Here is a 16,646-nt window from a genome sequence, read left to right on the forward strand (position 1 = left end):
TTTGCACTCACACAATTAAGACTTGGAGATGTAATGGTTTCCCATCTTTTACTTCTATTAGACTAACCTGGCTACTGACACACGGTGATATATATGGAAGGGTGACATCATGAAGTGGCCGTTATGCTATCCAGAGGGCGGGTTTATACCCAACACTCTCCACCCCCCCCCCCCTCCATGCAGTAAATGCTGACTGGGCCCCTTCAAACTAATAAGATTACTTGGGCCCAGGACTACAAGCGAAAATTAGAATACATCTCATGAGTAATTATAAAAGGGAAAGTATTCAATAATGATCAGGGTACATAATCCCTGAAGCGTTCAGGTGGTCTTCTTTCTCTTTTGGACCGCCTCGGTGTGGTTTGCTGTGCCAGTCTCTGCTTGGGACCTGTAGATAGTCGCATTGGTGGCAACTGCCCATCTTCACTGCCCTCCTGGCTGCGTGTTTCAGTTACTGGACTCCTCACTCGACTGCGGGGCTCCGCAACCGTCTCTGCCCCCCCTCCCACACACACACTCAGTCTGAGGGGTGGGATGGTCGGGGCAGGCCACATCAGGTCTGATTCCACCTATTCCAGTTCATGAGGCAATTCATGGACCTTAGTGTCAGGCAATGCTTGTAATTGGTCAATGCGTCACTTCCACAATCTGTCCCCGACTAGAACAGTGTATGAGCAGGGGCTCAGTTTTTGAAAGATTACTCCTACTGCATCATGGTTCTTTATATTGTCTATAATCATGTACCAGAACTCTCTTGCCCACTTCCAATGTTCTAGGTGAGGTCTGTGGCGATGCTGTTTTTTGCAATTGGAGACCCAGATCTGGATGAACTGTGGACAGCCTGGTCCGCAGGTTGAGGCCAAACATTAGTTCTGCTGGGGTGCGTTTTGTGGTAGAATGCGGCGTGTTTCTGTATCCCAATAGGAAATCTGCGATTTTGTGTGTCCAGGAGGCATTTAGAAGTTTCATGGTTTTCTTCGCTTTTTTGAATATTTGTACAAAATGTTCTGCCTCCCCATTGGTACTTGGGGTGATAGGGTGTGGACAAAGTACGTCTTATTTTGTTGTCACACATAAATTTTTTTAAATGCTCTGATGTAAATTGAGGCCCATTGTCCATAACTGATTCAGTAGCAAAGATAGCTCGTAGTCAATCAATTGTGGGATCTGCTATGGTATTTTTCAGCTGTGAATCTACTGGCCATTTGGAGTGTGCGTCCACAGCTATTAGGAAAGTCTCACCCGTGAATGGTCCAGCGAAGTCTACATGAATCCGATGGCAAGGTGTGGGTGGCCATTTCCATGGGTTAGCTACGGCTTGTGGCATTTTTGGCTGCATGGCATTCTCTTACTGTTGTCTCGATGTCTATGGAGGGCCACCAGACATGCATCTGGGTCAGTGCTTTCATTCGTACCTCGGTAACACCCAACTGAGAGTCCATGTAGTAATTTGGCCATCGCTGCTTGAAAAATCACAGGTGCCTGCTGAAACTCTGTAAGGCCCGTGTCGAGGTGAATAGGCCCAGGTGGGGATCGATTCTCACGTATTCTTTTGATTTTTTTTGTCCAATTCTATCTGTTGATATGCTTGTGACAAATCTAGTTTTGTAAATTTTTGCCCTCCGTTTGATGGAGACTTTGTAATTGCCGTAAATGTGAATTTCACCGTTTGCTTTTCGTACGGGTACGATGGGCCCTGCCCAATCGCTGTATTGTATTGGTTCTAATATGCCTTCATGTTTTAGTCTGTTCAATTCAGCCTCAATTTTTCCTTTTATAGCAAATGAGATTTTTCTGGCTTCTGCATTATCTTTTAATTGCATTTGGCCCGAACACCTTTGATTTTCTCCAATTTTTGTTGGAAAACCACTGTGTGGTTGTTGAGGATTTGATCAAGTTCTGGCTGGGAGGTGTCCGTGTGGTCTACATTTAGTATTGAACCGATTTCCAGCCAGTCTAGGGGAATGTGTTGTCGGCAGTTTCTCCCGAAGAGAGCTGGTCCCTGGGTATCTACGATGTAGAGTGCTTTTGGTTGCTGTTGTTTGTATTGTACTTGGACCCTACTTTTTCCAAACACTTTGATTCTGTCTCCTGTAACAGATCTTAAGAGTTATTTCAGTTGTTTTTACCGGGAGGTGTGGTTGCAAATCGTTTCTGCTCTCTTTCTATCTTATTGATATCTGTCCGCCGACCAAACTGCACACAATTCTCCGAATGTGGCCTCAACAATGTTTTGTACAACTTTACCATAACATCCCAGCTCCTGGACTCAATACTTTATGAAGGCCAATATGCCAAAAGCTCTCTTTGCAACTCTGTCCACCTGTGACGCCACTTTCAGGGAATTATGTATCTGTAATCCTAGATCCTTCTGTTCTACCGCACTCCTCAGTGTCCGACCATTTACTATGTACGTCTGACCTTGGTTTCTCTTTCCAAAATGCAGCACCTCACACTTATCTGTATTTGCCATTTTTCATCCCATTTTTCCATTTGGTCCAAGCTTTGAAAACCCTTCTCGCTGTCCGCAAAGCCTCCAATATTTGTGTCATGTGCAAAATGACAGCGTTTCCAGCACTGCTCCAATGGTTGGGCTGTTCCGAAGGGTTCAACCACATAGACTGAATGCTGGCAGCTTCATACAGGCATTAAGTGGCCTTTTAGAGGAGCAGACGGTATTTTTAAACTAAAATCATGCAACTGCGGGGTCTGTGCCCAAGATGACGTTGCCTGTGCTCGGCGGCAGCCATGAGGGGTTGCAGACTCTAGGGGGGGTAGCAGACCAGTGCAGGGCGCCACAGGGCAGCGAGGGGCTCAGCAGCTGAAGGACTCACACAGGCCGTGGTCTGCTGGAGACTAGCTCATGGGAATTAGGTATCGGAACTGGGACTCAAGAGGGCGTTGACAGCAAGAAGGGCTCCTGATGAGTATCAGGCACTTAAGGCTTCCTGATTGTGCCAGAGGTTTGGATCTGGAGCTCGGGTCGCTGATGGATCGAACAGGAGTCTGTGTGGCTGCAGAGGCTGCGGGAGCACTGGAGGCAAATCCAAGGACACTCAGTGACTCTGCAGGGACTCTCTTTTGCTTCTCTTTTCTCTTATACTAAGGGGCGCCAAGCAATACTAATGGTGAATCTGCCTTACAGCAGGTAGAAGACAGTTTCATGTCATATGACATGTTCGGTACTCTTACATGACAATAAAGGAATCTTGAACTTGCTGATTCAATTGACCACATTATCATCCAGATCATTGATATAGATGACAAACAAGAATGGACCCAGCACTGATTCCTGAGACTGGGATGAATCCGATGGCAACGTGTGGGTGGCCATTTCCACAGGCCTCCAGTACCACTCTTGGGCTTCTCCCATACAACCAGAAGAGAAAAACGCTTGGAAGTCATAGGGGGTGGAGGATAACTCGCTGAATTGAGAGGAAAGGAGACAGAGGGATACAGGGAAATGGCTTAACGGTAACCTGGAGATGTCGATCCATCTGGTTAGAGAGTGCCCAGATAGAATATTAAGTCTTCCTCCAATTTGCAGGTGGGATTGGTTTTGCAGTGCATGAGGCTAATGACAGACATGTTGGCGTGTGAGAGGGGCATGGAATTGAAATGGTTAGCCACTGGGAGATGCCCACTGTTGCAGCTCAACTAAATTATCTCCCAGACTGTGCCCAGTCTCTCCGATGAAGAGAAAGCCACCATGGGAACACCAGATGCAGTAGATGACCCTGCATATTCACAGGGTTGCCTCACTTGGAAGAGACTGTTTTGGGCCCCAAATGCTGGTGAGGTGGAGGTGTGGGCGCAAGTGAAGCATTTCTTGCAGTCACAAGGGCAAGTACCGAGGGGGAAATAAGTGGGAAAGGAGAGAGGACAAGGGAGAGAGGCCCCTGCACCTACAGCTCGACATCAGAGAGGCTAGATGCGAACTAGGATGTTGCTTTGCTGAGCACCTTCACTCTATCTGCATTAGTGTCAGGGATCTCCCAGTGGCCAACCATTTCAATTTCGTACCCCACTCCTGTGCCAACGTCTGCCCACCGCCCTCAATCACTGCCAAACCAGAGCAACCTATAAATTGGAGGAGAGGCACTTAATATTACGTCTCGGTACTCTCCAACCAGACATCATTAACGTCGACTTCTCCAGTTTCCACTGGGCCTCTCCCCCATCTCTCTGCTTCCCTATCTCCTTTCCTCCAGCTCTCCACTCCCTTCCCTCCCTGTTCCAACTGCTGTCTCTTCTTCTCCCTCCCAGTTCACAGAGTCATCCCCTCCACCTCTCACTTCTCAGCCTTTTTCTTTTGTAGCCTCCCACCCATATCCACCTCTTGCCTGTGAAGCTATGCCCCCTCCCCCCCACCATTTTATTCAGACACCTGCTTACTCTTTGCTCATACCTTGATGAAGGGCTCAGGCCCGAAATGTATTTTTGCCATAGAGAACGCTGCATGGCCTGCTGAGTTTTTCCCACACGGTTGTGTAGTACATTACATTCACAGCGTCCGCTTCGTTTCTTGGTTAAGCCTATAACTGGTCTGCTCTCTCCCTCCCTGTTCCAACTGCTGGCCTCTTCTTCTCCCTCCACCCTCTCACTTCTTCTCCTCACATTTGCACTTGCTGCTCCTTCCCTCCCCCCTTGTTCCCAATTCTCTCTCCACCACCCATCTTGACTTTCCCTCCCATTTCCTCTCCCCTCACCTCCTGAACATACTTTGACGTTGGATTCCCCCCACTCTCTCTGACACTCTCCCATGCTTCCCTCTCCTCCCTTTCACTCCCACCCATACCTCCCTCTCCATCCCCTCCCTTCTCCCCCACTCCTCCCCACTCCCCTCCCCTCTACCCTTCACTCCCTCTCTATCACTTCCATCTCCCATGCTCCCTTCCCCTCCTCTCCCTGCACTCTCTACTTCCCTCCCCTCTCTCCCACTCCTCTCCCCTCCTCCTCCCCTTCACTCCTCACCCCAACACCCCTCCCCCCACTCCATCCCACTCCTTCACTCTCCACCCCAAATTCCCTCCCACCACTCTCCTCCCTCCCACTCCTCGACTTCCCACCCAAATTTCCCTCTTCCCCTCCACTCCCACCATCCACACTCCTCTCCCCCACCTCCCCTCCACTCCCACCCCAACACCCCTCCCCACCATCCCCACTCTTCTCATCCCCACTCCCCTTCCTGCAATCCCCCTCCTCCTGACCTCTCCCATCTCACTCCACCTTCCCCTGCTTGCTCCCCCTCCTTCCCCCCGCAGTGTGTCAATACCACAGCATCTGACCAGATTTAAAGCTGATGTTCTGGGGAAACTGGAGTATTTCTTCAACGACTTAATGCAGCGACTGAAATGGATTGAGGGAGACACCCAACCTGTCAATTATATTCTGCTCCAGCAGCTCAATGCTGTGCGTGCCAAGGTGAGTGACCACAGTCGGCAGCCCCACCCCAGTCCTGCACAACGTCCCTCTGCCCCTGAGCCACCAGGTCCAGAGCTTCCCACTTCCAAGTTGGCTCGTGTGAGCACGAACAGCCCGAATATTGTGCTGCGTCTGCTGGAGAAGTAAAAGAGGTGGGAGGTACAGTGCCCTCCATAATGTTTGGGACAGACACTTTTATTTCCTTAATTTGTTTCTGTGCTCCACAGTTTTAAATTTGTAATCAAACAATTCACATGTCATTAAAGTGCACATCCCAGATTTCATTCAAGGATATTGGTTTACATTTTGGTTTGACCATGTAGAAATTACAGCACTTTTTATACATAGTTCCCCCATTTCAGGGCACCATAATATTTGGGACATTTAGCTTCACAGGTGTTTGTGAGGACTCAGGTACGTTTAACGCTAACCCTAACCCTTCTTAAACTATCCTATCAACCTGTACAGCGACCTTGAGGGATTTATGGAATTGGACATCCACATTCTCAACCATTAACCCTGTACTTAGCCTTCTAGTTTGTCTGGATTGAACTCCATCTTCCACTTTTCTGCCACCATCCCTTTGTAACCTTTAACAACATTCAGCTCCATCCAAACTCCTCCAGCCTTTGTATCATCATACACTCAACCACAGATGGTTGTGGAGACCAGGTCATTGGGTGTAGTTAAGGCAGAGATTGCTAGGTTCAAAGGTTATGGGGAGAACCCAGGGCAGTGGAGCTGAGTGATATGATGGATCAGCTCATGATTAAATGGAGGGGTAGACATGATGGGCTGAATAGCCTATTTCTGACTTAAGGTCTTATAGAATTGTTAGTGCTGGAGCAATGTGACGTAGAGTTGTACACCACAGAAATAGATCCACACTGTATATTAACCATCCTTCTACACTAATCCACTTTTATTGTCACCACCATCTGCCTGGCCCACAGGGAAAAAAAAATCTCAGGATTGTACGTGATGTCATGTTTTCTCGGGCAATAAATCGGAACTTTGAACACATTCCCCCCAACTTCACCCAGGTTTTCCCATTCACTGGCACCTTCTAACCAGCATGTTTCTGGGATGTGGGAAGAAACCAGAGAGGATTAAGCCTGAGGCTCTGGAAAACAAGGCAGTGTCTCTACCGGCTGCCCCATTCTTCTTTTACGAAGCAAGATCAGGCTTTTCATCTGAGTTTATTTTCTGTATTGGTCCCGTCCGTTGAGATCTGTTATCTCTGATTTTTTTCTTCCCTCTCTATCTCTTCCTCTCCCGATTTCTGCTCCATCCTCTTCCACACACGTCCATCCCCATCATCTCCCCCTCCCTGTCTCTCCCCCACACATTCAGCTGGAGAACTTTGCCCTCAAGCTTCTGGATGTCATCTCAGCACGGCAGCGAAGCATCTCCAGGATTCTGACGCCAGCCGTGCAGAGTGGGATGATGCCCGCCTATTTAAGTAAGTGGTCCCTAACCAGCCATGTAAATACTAATACGCAGTGTCTGAGTGAGCCCAGCAGAATCTGTGGTTAAAGAGAAAAAGTCCGCACTGTGAGAAGGACACATGGAAAAGCTGTGGGGGGGGGGGGGGGGGGGGTGGTGGTGCGGAAACGCCGTGGAGGGACGGTGTGGGAATGCTGAGGGTGGGGGACTGCTGTGGGGGGATGGTGCAGGAATGCTGTGAGGGGGTGGTGCAGAAATGGCATGGAGGGACGGTGTGGGAACGCTGAGGGGGGGACGGTGTGGGACTGCTGTGGGGGGACGGTACAGGAATGCTGTGAGGGGGTGGTGCAGAAATGGCATAGAGGGACGGTGTGGGAACACCGAGGGTGGGGGACTGCTGTGGGGGGATGGTGCAGGAATGCTGTGAGGGGATGGTGCAGAAATGGCATGGAGGGACGGTGTGGGAACGCTGAGGGGGGGACGGTGTGGGACTGCTGTGGGGGGACGGTGCAGGAATGCTGTGAGGGAGGGGGTGGTGCAGAAATGGCATGGAGGGACGGTGTGGGAACGCTGAGGGGGGGACGGTGTGGGACTGCTGTGGGGGTCGGTGCAGGAATGCTGTGAGAGGGTGGTGCGGGAACACTGTGGGGGGGTGGCAGTGCAGGAACGCCATGGGAGGGGGGGGTGGGTGATGGTGCAGGAATGCCGGGCCATGGAAAGGCAGTGTTGAGAGAGCACGGTACTGCAGGAGGGACCGTGCTGAGATCCCACTGTACAGTGTGAGGCTGCACTGGTGGAAGGTTGTGGGAGCTTACGCCATTAAATTGGCTGCCACCTTTCATTAGACCGACTGAAGATCATTGACTGTGGATCTGATTCGGATCTGCTGCAGCTGAGAGATGTTGCTGAGCAGCCAACTGATCCCCTAACTCTCCCATCGCTCCCAGAGTGTGCGTCAGAATCCGGACCGGGCTGTTTTGTGCAGATGAAGTCCTGCATGGAGCAGCACATGCATTTCCAGAAGGAACAGCTCTTCACTACCGCTTGCAGGAAACTCGGAGACCAGCTCGACCTCTTAAAGGTGAGGGGATGGAGGTTGAGGGGTTGGAGTGGGTACAGCAAGAAGAATTCTTCTGCAAGTAGGCTCTAGCCTTCATACAGCCATATAAAGATCACAATGTACAGAGTGTGGCATTACAATGGAAAGGAAGGTCAATTAGCACGAAGCTGGGCCGGCATGAGATCACCGCTATTTTTGAATATTCCATTTTGATTTTTTACAAACTCAAAATCATTTCAAAAATCAGTGCAATCTTTTCCAACCCTCATGGAACGACAGAATCTGTATTTTGCTCCCCCTTCCTCCTCCTTGTATGAGGGCACTGTTGAGGGGTTCATTCGATGGTGGCTATGGGCTGAAACAGTCTTTCCGCCTTTTGGAACACACTCCCACACTCTCAAAACATAAAACCACAGAAACAGGGCCCTTCTCGTCTGAGCTGAGCCTTTTTTTTGCCAGGTCCCCCTGACCTAAACCCAGTTCATAGCCCTCCATCCCCCTCCCATCCACGTACCTGTCCAAATTCTTCTTCAATGTTAAAATTGAGCCCGCATTCACCACCTCAGCTGGCAGCTCGTTCCACATTCTCCGTGTGAAGAGGATCCCCCTCACTAAACTTTTCCCTTAACCCATGACCTCTGGTTTGTATCTCACCCATCCTCAGTGGAAAAAGCCAATCTACATTTACTCTGTCCGTCCCCCTCAGAATATTAAGTACCTCCATCAAACCTCCCCTCATTCTTCTACTCTCCAGGGAATAAAGTCCTAACTTGTTGAACCTTTCCCTGAAACTCAGTTCCTGACGTCCGGGCAACATCCTAGTAAATCCTCTCTCACTCTTTCAATCTTATTGATATCTTTCCTGTAGTTCAGTGACCAAAACTGCACACAATTCTCCACATTTGGCCTCACCAATGTCTTGTACAACTTTACCAAAACATCCCAACTCCTGGACTCAACACTTAGATTTATGAAGGCCAAGATGCCAAAACCTCTCTCTACAACCCTGTCCACCAGTGACACCAATTTCAGGGGATTATGTATCTGTATTCCCAGGTCATAATGATAGGAGAAACAGAGCATGGAACATACCAGGACCGTACAGGGACTTTGGTCCACAATGTTGTGCCGACTTATGTAAACCTGCTCCACAACAATCTAAATCTTCCTCACACATATTTTTCTAACATCCATGTGCCTATCTGAGAGTTTTTAAATATCTCTATTGTACCAGCCTCCACCACCACAATCCCCGACAATGCATTCCAGGCACCCGCCCTCCCCCCCCCCCAATCTCTGAGGGAAAACACACTACTTCTGGCGTCTCCCCTGAACTTTCCATCACTCACCTTAAATTGCTGTCCTCTGGTACTTGCTCTTGTCACCCCATGAAAAATATCTTGGCTGTCCATCTTATCAAAGCCCCTCATAATCTTGTAGACCTCTGTTAAGTCACTTCTCATCCTTGATAGAACCATAGAATGTTGCAGCACAGAAAACAGGCCATTCAGCCCTTCTAGTCTCTTCCAAACTATTATTCTGCTGTCCCACTAATCTGCACCCGGACCATAGGCCTCCATATGTACCTGTCCAAATACGTCTTAAATGTTAAAACTGAGCCCACAGTCAGCACTTCAGCTGGAACCTCGTTCCACACTCCCACCACTGTGAAGTAGTTTCCCCTAATAGAACAAAGAGCACTACAGCACAGTACAGGCCCTTCAGCCCTCGATGTTGTGCCGACCCATATATTCCTTAAAAAAATACTAAACCCGTAACCCTCTGTTTTTCTTCTATCCATGTGCCTAAGAGTCTCTTAAATGCCCCTAATATTTCAGCTTCCACCACCATCCTTGGCAATGAATTCCAGGACTCTCTGTGTAAAAAAAAAAATTAACCCTGATGTCTCCCCTAAACTTCCCTCCTTTTAGTTTGTACAAATATTCTCTGGTGTTGGCTGATCCTGTCCTGGGAAACAGGTGCTGGCCGTCCACCCTATCTATGCCTCTCATAATCTGGTAGACCTCTAATAAGTCTCCTCCTTCTATGTTCCAAAGAGAAAAGTCCCAGCTCTGCCAACCTTGTGTCATAAGACTTATTTTCCTATCCAGGCAACATCTTGGTAAATCTCCTCTACACTCTCTCCATGCTTCCTATAATTGAGGTGACCAGAACTGAATGTAATACTTTAAATGTTGTCTTACCAGAGATTTGTAGAGTTGCATCATGTCCTCTCAACTCTTGAATTCAATCCCCCTATTAATGAAGCCCAGTATCCCCAAGGTCTTCTTAACTATCCTATCAACCCCTTTTACTTTTCCTCTTTCACGATTAACTCCTGTCCTCTGGAGTTATATTCTCACTATCACTGCAAAGAGAAAAGCTCTGTCAGTCATAAAGGAGCAAGGTTCGCAGAGAGGAGAGTGTGACCAAGGTTGGCAGAAAGGGATGGATGGATGCTTCAGAATGTTGGCTGAAGCAGGCCTTTCCACTGAGGTTGGGTGAGACAAGAACTAGAAGCATGGATTAAGGGTGAAAAATTAAATATTCAAAGGGAACATTTGGGGAAACTTCTTCACACAGACCGTGCTGACATTGTGCAACGAGCTTCCAGCTGAACCAGAAACAGACAGGCCCTTTCAACACTTCTAGTCTGTGCCAAACCATTTTTCTGCCTAGTCCCGCTGACCTGCACTCAGTCCATAGCCCTCCATACCTCTCCCATCCATGAAGTGGTGACTGCCAAACAATGTCCTTTATGTAGCAAAGGCTACAGAACCGACGTTTCGGGCTTCAGCCCTTCATCAGAGTTTGAGAAAATGCTAGCAAGCGTCTGAACAAAAGAGTAGGAGGAGGAAGGTGGCAAGGCAGGAGATGATAGGTGAAGACAGGAGGGAGGGGACAGCAGCAATGAGGGGGAGGGAGTATGGTGGGGTTGTGTGGGTGAAATAACTGGAAAGGCAGGAAAAGGGGGGAGGGGAAAGAAAAGGCGAGCAGGTTTAGTGGAAAGCAGTGAAATCAATGTTCATGCTGTTAGAAACAGAATTACCTTTAAAGAAATTGCTCGAGACAAAAATTGAGAACAAAGAACATTTATTATACAACAATGCAAAGTTGGGTGCTTCCCCTTACCCTGGGAATACACACACACACTGGGGCTCACCCAACTTTTATACAGTTTATCTCAGTATAGGAATAACCCCCCCTTACATTCTTCTGCCTCCTGCTGGAGAGGTTTGGCATTAGGCAATCCTTCCTGCCTACGTGCTGTTTCAGCGGACTTGGAGGACCAGGGGGTGTCCTGTCGGTGTCTTCTCATGTCATTATCCCCATTGTCCTTATTCACAACCTTGCCCTTGTCCCCATTCACACCTTTCCAACTCTCAGAGTCCCTTCATCTGCAGAGTTGGCTCATCCTGTCTAAGGTTTACTAATTAAATATGCATAACTTGATAAATCTGTGTATGGCTTACTAATTATATATGTAGAACTGGCTAATACTGTCTAAGGTTTTCTAATTATTTATGCAAGCCTTGCTAATTCTATCTGGGGCTTGGAGACCCTTATCTCGTTCAGACTAACTCTACTTCTATCATCAATTGTCTGTCCTTCTCTCCTTCAGTTAGTGAACTTGCTGATTCTCTAGGAAATTCTTACCTTACTCAGTCAGTGTCAGCTTCCTGCCTTCTAATATCCACGTCTCATGTTGTTTGTACTGGCTTCGTTCATTTACTTAGGTATCAATTTTATTTTCTTCATGTTCATATTGCAATATCAGTTTTTCTCATCTCTCACGATGCCATCTGGCTGGAGGGGGCCCAGATGGAAAATAAGATGTTGTTCCTCCTGTACTGACAATAACCCCACCAGCGGTGCGAGTATAAGACAGCTTTAATAAACTAATATGGACACTAAGAGGGTCTCGTCTCTCCACAAGACCAACCTGGAAGGCTAGACGGTAGCTCTGGACTCCTTTATAGACAAGGTCACTGGGATGCCCCCTGGTGACCTAGTGGTATCATTACATCTCACCACACCTCCAATCTGCGGGTGGTCACCGTACTCAAGGCCATGGACAGATGTGTGAGCACGAGATTGTGACGCAGAATTGAAATGGTTGGCCGCTGGGAGGTCACTGTGGTTGCGATTGGAGCAGAGGTGCTGAGCGAAGCAATCTCCCAGTTTGTGACTGGTCTCTCCGACGTAGAGGCCTCAAAGGATGCAGTCAATACTTCTCTCTGGCTGTACAAATAAAGTATTGCTTCACATGAAAGGCCTTTTTGTGGCCCCAAACCATGGTGAGAGAGGAGGTGAGGGCACAAGTGTTGCAGCTCCTGCAGGCACAGGGGAAGATGCCAGGGATGCAATGGGTGGGGAGGGATGAGGGCACGAGTGTCCATGCTCCTGCTGCCTTGGCTGTGAGTTCATTAGAGCAACAAGCTGTTTGTGGGGAAACTCAAGAACTGCAAGTGGTGGAATCCTGTGAATCGGATCAAGCAGCTACGGAGACAGTCAACGTTTTGGGTCGGGACCCTTTATCACTAGAGGATCTCCATTCTCTCTTCAAGGACACTGCTTGGATTTTGCTCCAGCTTGTCCTTATTCAATTGCTTTTTCGAGATTGTAATTTTAATCTACATATAGGACGGTTACAGACCATTTGGGCCCATGAGTCTGAGCCACCGCATTTATACCCAATTAACCTACAACCCACCCATGCAGACACAGGGAGAACGTACAGACTGCGGGATTTCAACCTCAGTCCTGATAGCTGGCGCTGTAACAGCGTTGCTCTAAGTGCTACGCCACGACCATGATGTGTACAAGTTGGCAACTGTGTCTCCTGCAGTGTAACACAACAGCAGTTTTGGCTGCAGGGCATTGCAGGGTCTCCTGAACCGGCAAAACTTTCACCAAACACTTCTAACAAGTCCTCAAGTTGATGGGAAGGTGTTTGGTGAATGCTGCCACAGTGTAGTGGGAAGAAGGAGTACAGGTTTGCACTGAAATGACATTGATTTCTCCTTCTTTGTTACTGTTTAGCAAGAAATACACTCTCGCCTTAAGCTCTTCCTGGATGAAATCTGCAATGAACTATTGGTGCAGTTTGAACCTCTTCTGAAACCATTAAAGATAATCGATGAAATAATCCCCAGTAAGTAGAAGGGCACAGTCCCAGTGCAGACAAAATTGCTTTGTTTCTGTGCTGTGTGACTCTACGGTCGGGCATTCCTAAATATAAAGCGTAAATAGAATTAGAGTTTGCAGTGATGCATCCCTGGAGAGTGGCTGTGCACCATAGCGGTATTCCCCCCCCCCCCACCCACCGCCCCACGTCCTCTCCTCTGTCACCATCCCCACCACTCCTTCCTCCCATAAATCGGCGAGGTGGGAAGAGGAGAGAGTCATTCAATCCTTGAGCCGACTCAGCATTTAACAGGCTCAAGGCTAGACTAACATTCCTTTCCCATTTCCCTGCCCTTTTGCTGTGAATCCCTCATTGATCAGAATGAGAATGAGGGGGGGATCTCATTGAAACATTCCAAATGTTGGAAGGCATGGACATGGTAGATGTGTCTCTTGGTGGGAGAGCCTAGACTTCAGGATTGAAGGGTGTCTGCTTAGAACAGAGATGCAGATAAATTTCTTCAGCCAGAGAGTAGTAAATCTATGGAATTTGTGGCCACAGGCAGTTGTGGAGGCCAGGCCATTGGATCTATTTAAGGTCGAGATTGATAGATTCTTGATTATCCAGGGCATCAAAGGTTTTGGGGAGAAGGCCGGGCAGTGGGCTGTGGCTGTGGATCAGTTCATGTATAAATGGTGGAGCAGACTCGATGGGCTGAATGGCTTATTTCTGCTCTTATGTCTTATGCTCTAAATCCATTTATATCAGAAGACACAAAAGTAAGTGGGAGGTCAGGGTCCATCGTTCCTTGAAGGTGGATTCCCATGTAGATAGGGTGGTGAAGAAGGCTTTTGGTGTGCTGGCCTTTATAAATCATAACATAGAATAAAGGAGCTGGGGGGTGATGTTGAGACTGTTCAAGGCATTGGTGAGGCCAAGTTTGGAATATTGTGTGCAGTTCTGGTCTCCAAATTAGAGGAAGGATATCAATAAGATAGAGAGGGTGCAAGGAAGGTTTACAAAAATGTTGCCTGGATTGCAGTATCTTGAATACGGAGAAAAATTGAGTCGACTTGGACTTTATTCATTGGAGCGTAGAAGGTTGATGGAGGTATTTACAATTGTGAGAGGATAGACAGAGTAGATGTGAATAGGCTCTAACCCCTGAGGGTAGGGAGATTGGAACAAGGGGTCATAAGTTAAGGGTTAAGGGGTAAAACTTTAGGAGTAGTATAGGAGGACGCTTCTTCACTCAGAGAGGGGTGGCTGAGTAGAATGTTCTTCCGGAAGAGGTAGTTACAGCAGGGTCAATTCTGTCATTTAAGAGAAGGTTGGATGAGAGGGAGTTGGAGGGTTATGGACAGGGAGTGGGTAGGTGGAACTAGTGGAGTTTCTCGTAAATCGGTGCGGACTAGAAGGGCCGATGCCTTCCGTACTGTAAATTGTTTTATGGTCAGGCCATGATGAAGAAACAGAGGCTGCAGGGAGATTAGGAGAACGGGCAAAGCAGTGGCAAATGAGATATATTGGAAAGTGTATGGACATGCACTTTGGTAGAAGGAGCAAAATGGCAGATTGTTATTTGGATAGGAAGAAACTTCATAATTCAAAGGTGCAAAGGGACTCGGGTCCTTGAGAAGGACCCTTTTAATTTTTAGTTTAGACATACGGGCCATTTCAGCCCATGAATCTACACCCATGAACCTACACCCCTGGTATGTACGAGTGGGCTGAAATGGCTTGTTACCATGCTGCACGTCTAAATTAAAAAGTTGGACATCCCTCCCCTTGCGGGGGACAGACCATTTAAGTAAAAGCCTTCTTTTCACCTCACGCAATCATTTTTTTTAATGTAGTGGCAGGAGAGAAGTATAGAAGAAACAAAAAATTCACTGCCTCACAGGGAAGGGGGATCCATAAATTTTGACCAGAGTACTAAAGGACAAAACATAAATGTACTGTAGTCAGTTAGAGGGGTTGAAATGTGTCTATTTCAATGTTAGGAGTATTAGGAATAAAGGGGCTGAACTTAGAGCCTGGATCAGTATGATGTTGTGGCCATTACAGAGACTTGGCTGGAGGAAGGGCAGGATCGGCTGATGCAGGTACCGGGGTTTAGGGTTTTAAAAGGAATAGGATGGGAGGTAACAGACAGGGTGGGGGGAGTAGCGTTACTGATCAGGGATAGTATCACGGCTCTAGAAAGGGAGAATGCTGCAGAGGGAGGGTCCCCTGAGTCAGTGTGGGTGTCAGATATAGGAAGGGAGCTCTCACTGTGCTGGGAGTCGTCTATAGGCCCCCAAATAACTCTCAGGACATCGAGGAGCAGATCAGCAGGTAGATTTTGGAATGGTGGAAAATACAGGGTTGTAATTTATGGGTGATTTCAACTTGCCTAATATTGACTGGCACCTCCTGACTGCAAGAGGGATGGATGGGGCTGAATTTGTCAGGTGTGTCCAAGAAGGATTCCTGACACAGTCTGTGGACCAGCCGACGAGAGGAGAGGACGGACTGGATCTTGCTCTGGGTCTGGTCAGGTGGTGGACCTCTCAGTGGGGAAGCATTCAGGTGAGAGTGACCACAACTCCCTAAGCTTCAGCACAGCGATGGATAAGGTTAAAAGCAGAGAAAATGGGCAAGTGTTCAATTGGGGAAGGGCTAATTACAATGGGATGAGGCAGGAACTAGCGAGAGTAAATTGGAAACAGATGTTCAAGGGTGAAAGCAGAGATCTAATGTGGTGGAAGTTTAGGGATTGGGTTCAGGATGGGTTTGTCTCACTGGGACAGGGAAAAGATGGTAGGAAAAAGGAACTGTGGTTGACAAAGCAGGTGAGGCAGCTGGTCAAGGGGAAGAAGGAAGCATATATTAGATACAGGAAGCAGGAGACACTAAGGGAACATGAGAAGTATGTGGTAGCCCGGAAGGAGCTTAAGAAAGGACTTAGGAGAACTCAAAAGGGGCATGAGAAGGCCTTGGCTGTAGGATTAAGGAGAACCCCAAGGCATTCTATGCGTAAGTGAGGAACAGAAGAATGGCAAGAATGAAGGTGGGGCCACTAAAGGATAAAGGAGACAACATGTATCTGGAGGCGGAGGAGGTTGGGGAGGTCCTAAATGAATACATTGCTTCAGTATTCACAAGAGAAAAGGACCTTGATCAGGGTGAGGTTGGAATAGAACAAGCTTGAGTGCTGGACAATGTGGAGATTAAAGAATTGGAAGTGTTGGATCATCCTAAAAACATCAAAACCGGGGCCGGACATGATATACCCCAGGTTATTGTGGGAAGGGAGGGAAGAGATAAGTGGAGCAGTAGCTATGATCTTTGAATCCTTTTTGGCCACGGGGGAGATGCCGGAGGATTGGAGAATGGCAAATGTGGTCCCCTTGTTTAAAAAAGGTAATAGGGAAAATCCTGGGAATTATAGACCAGTGAGTCTTACGTCAATGGGGTGTAAACTATTGGGGAGGATTCTTAAAGATGGGATCTATGAACATTTGGAGAAGTCCAGTCTACTCAAGGATAGTCAGCGTGGCTTTGTGAAGGGAAGGTCGTGCCTCATGAGATTAATTGCGTTTTTTG

General features: G+C 47.9%; 1 protein-coding gene across 3 annotated transcripts in view; it reads left to right on the forward strand.

Moving 5' to 3' along the window:
- Positions 1 to 16,646, forward strand: part of LOC138751994 (uncharacterized) — a 150,868-nt gene that overhangs the window by 114,655 nt on the left and 19,567 nt on the right. For all 3 annotated transcript variants that reach the window (XM_069915122.1, XM_069915123.1, XM_069915124.1), the window contains 4 exons: positions 5,265 to 5,424; positions 6,778 to 6,886; positions 7,818 to 7,951; positions 12,974 to 13,085. In XM_069915122.1, coding sequence (XP_069771223.1) covers positions 5,265 to 5,424; positions 6,778 to 6,886; positions 7,818 to 7,951; positions 12,974 to 13,085 — 515 coding nt within the window. The remainder of the gene's footprint in view (positions 1 to 5,264; positions 5,425 to 6,777; positions 6,887 to 7,817; positions 7,952 to 12,973; positions 13,086 to 16,646) is intronic.

Source organism: Narcine bancroftii, chromosome 1, assembly GCF_036971445.1.
Source record: "Narcine bancroftii isolate sNarBan1 chromosome 1, sNarBan1.hap1, whole genome shotgun sequence".
In the NCBI taxonomy this organism is placed as follows: domain Eukaryota; kingdom Metazoa; phylum Chordata; class Chondrichthyes; order Torpediniformes; family Narcinidae; genus Narcine; species Narcine bancroftii.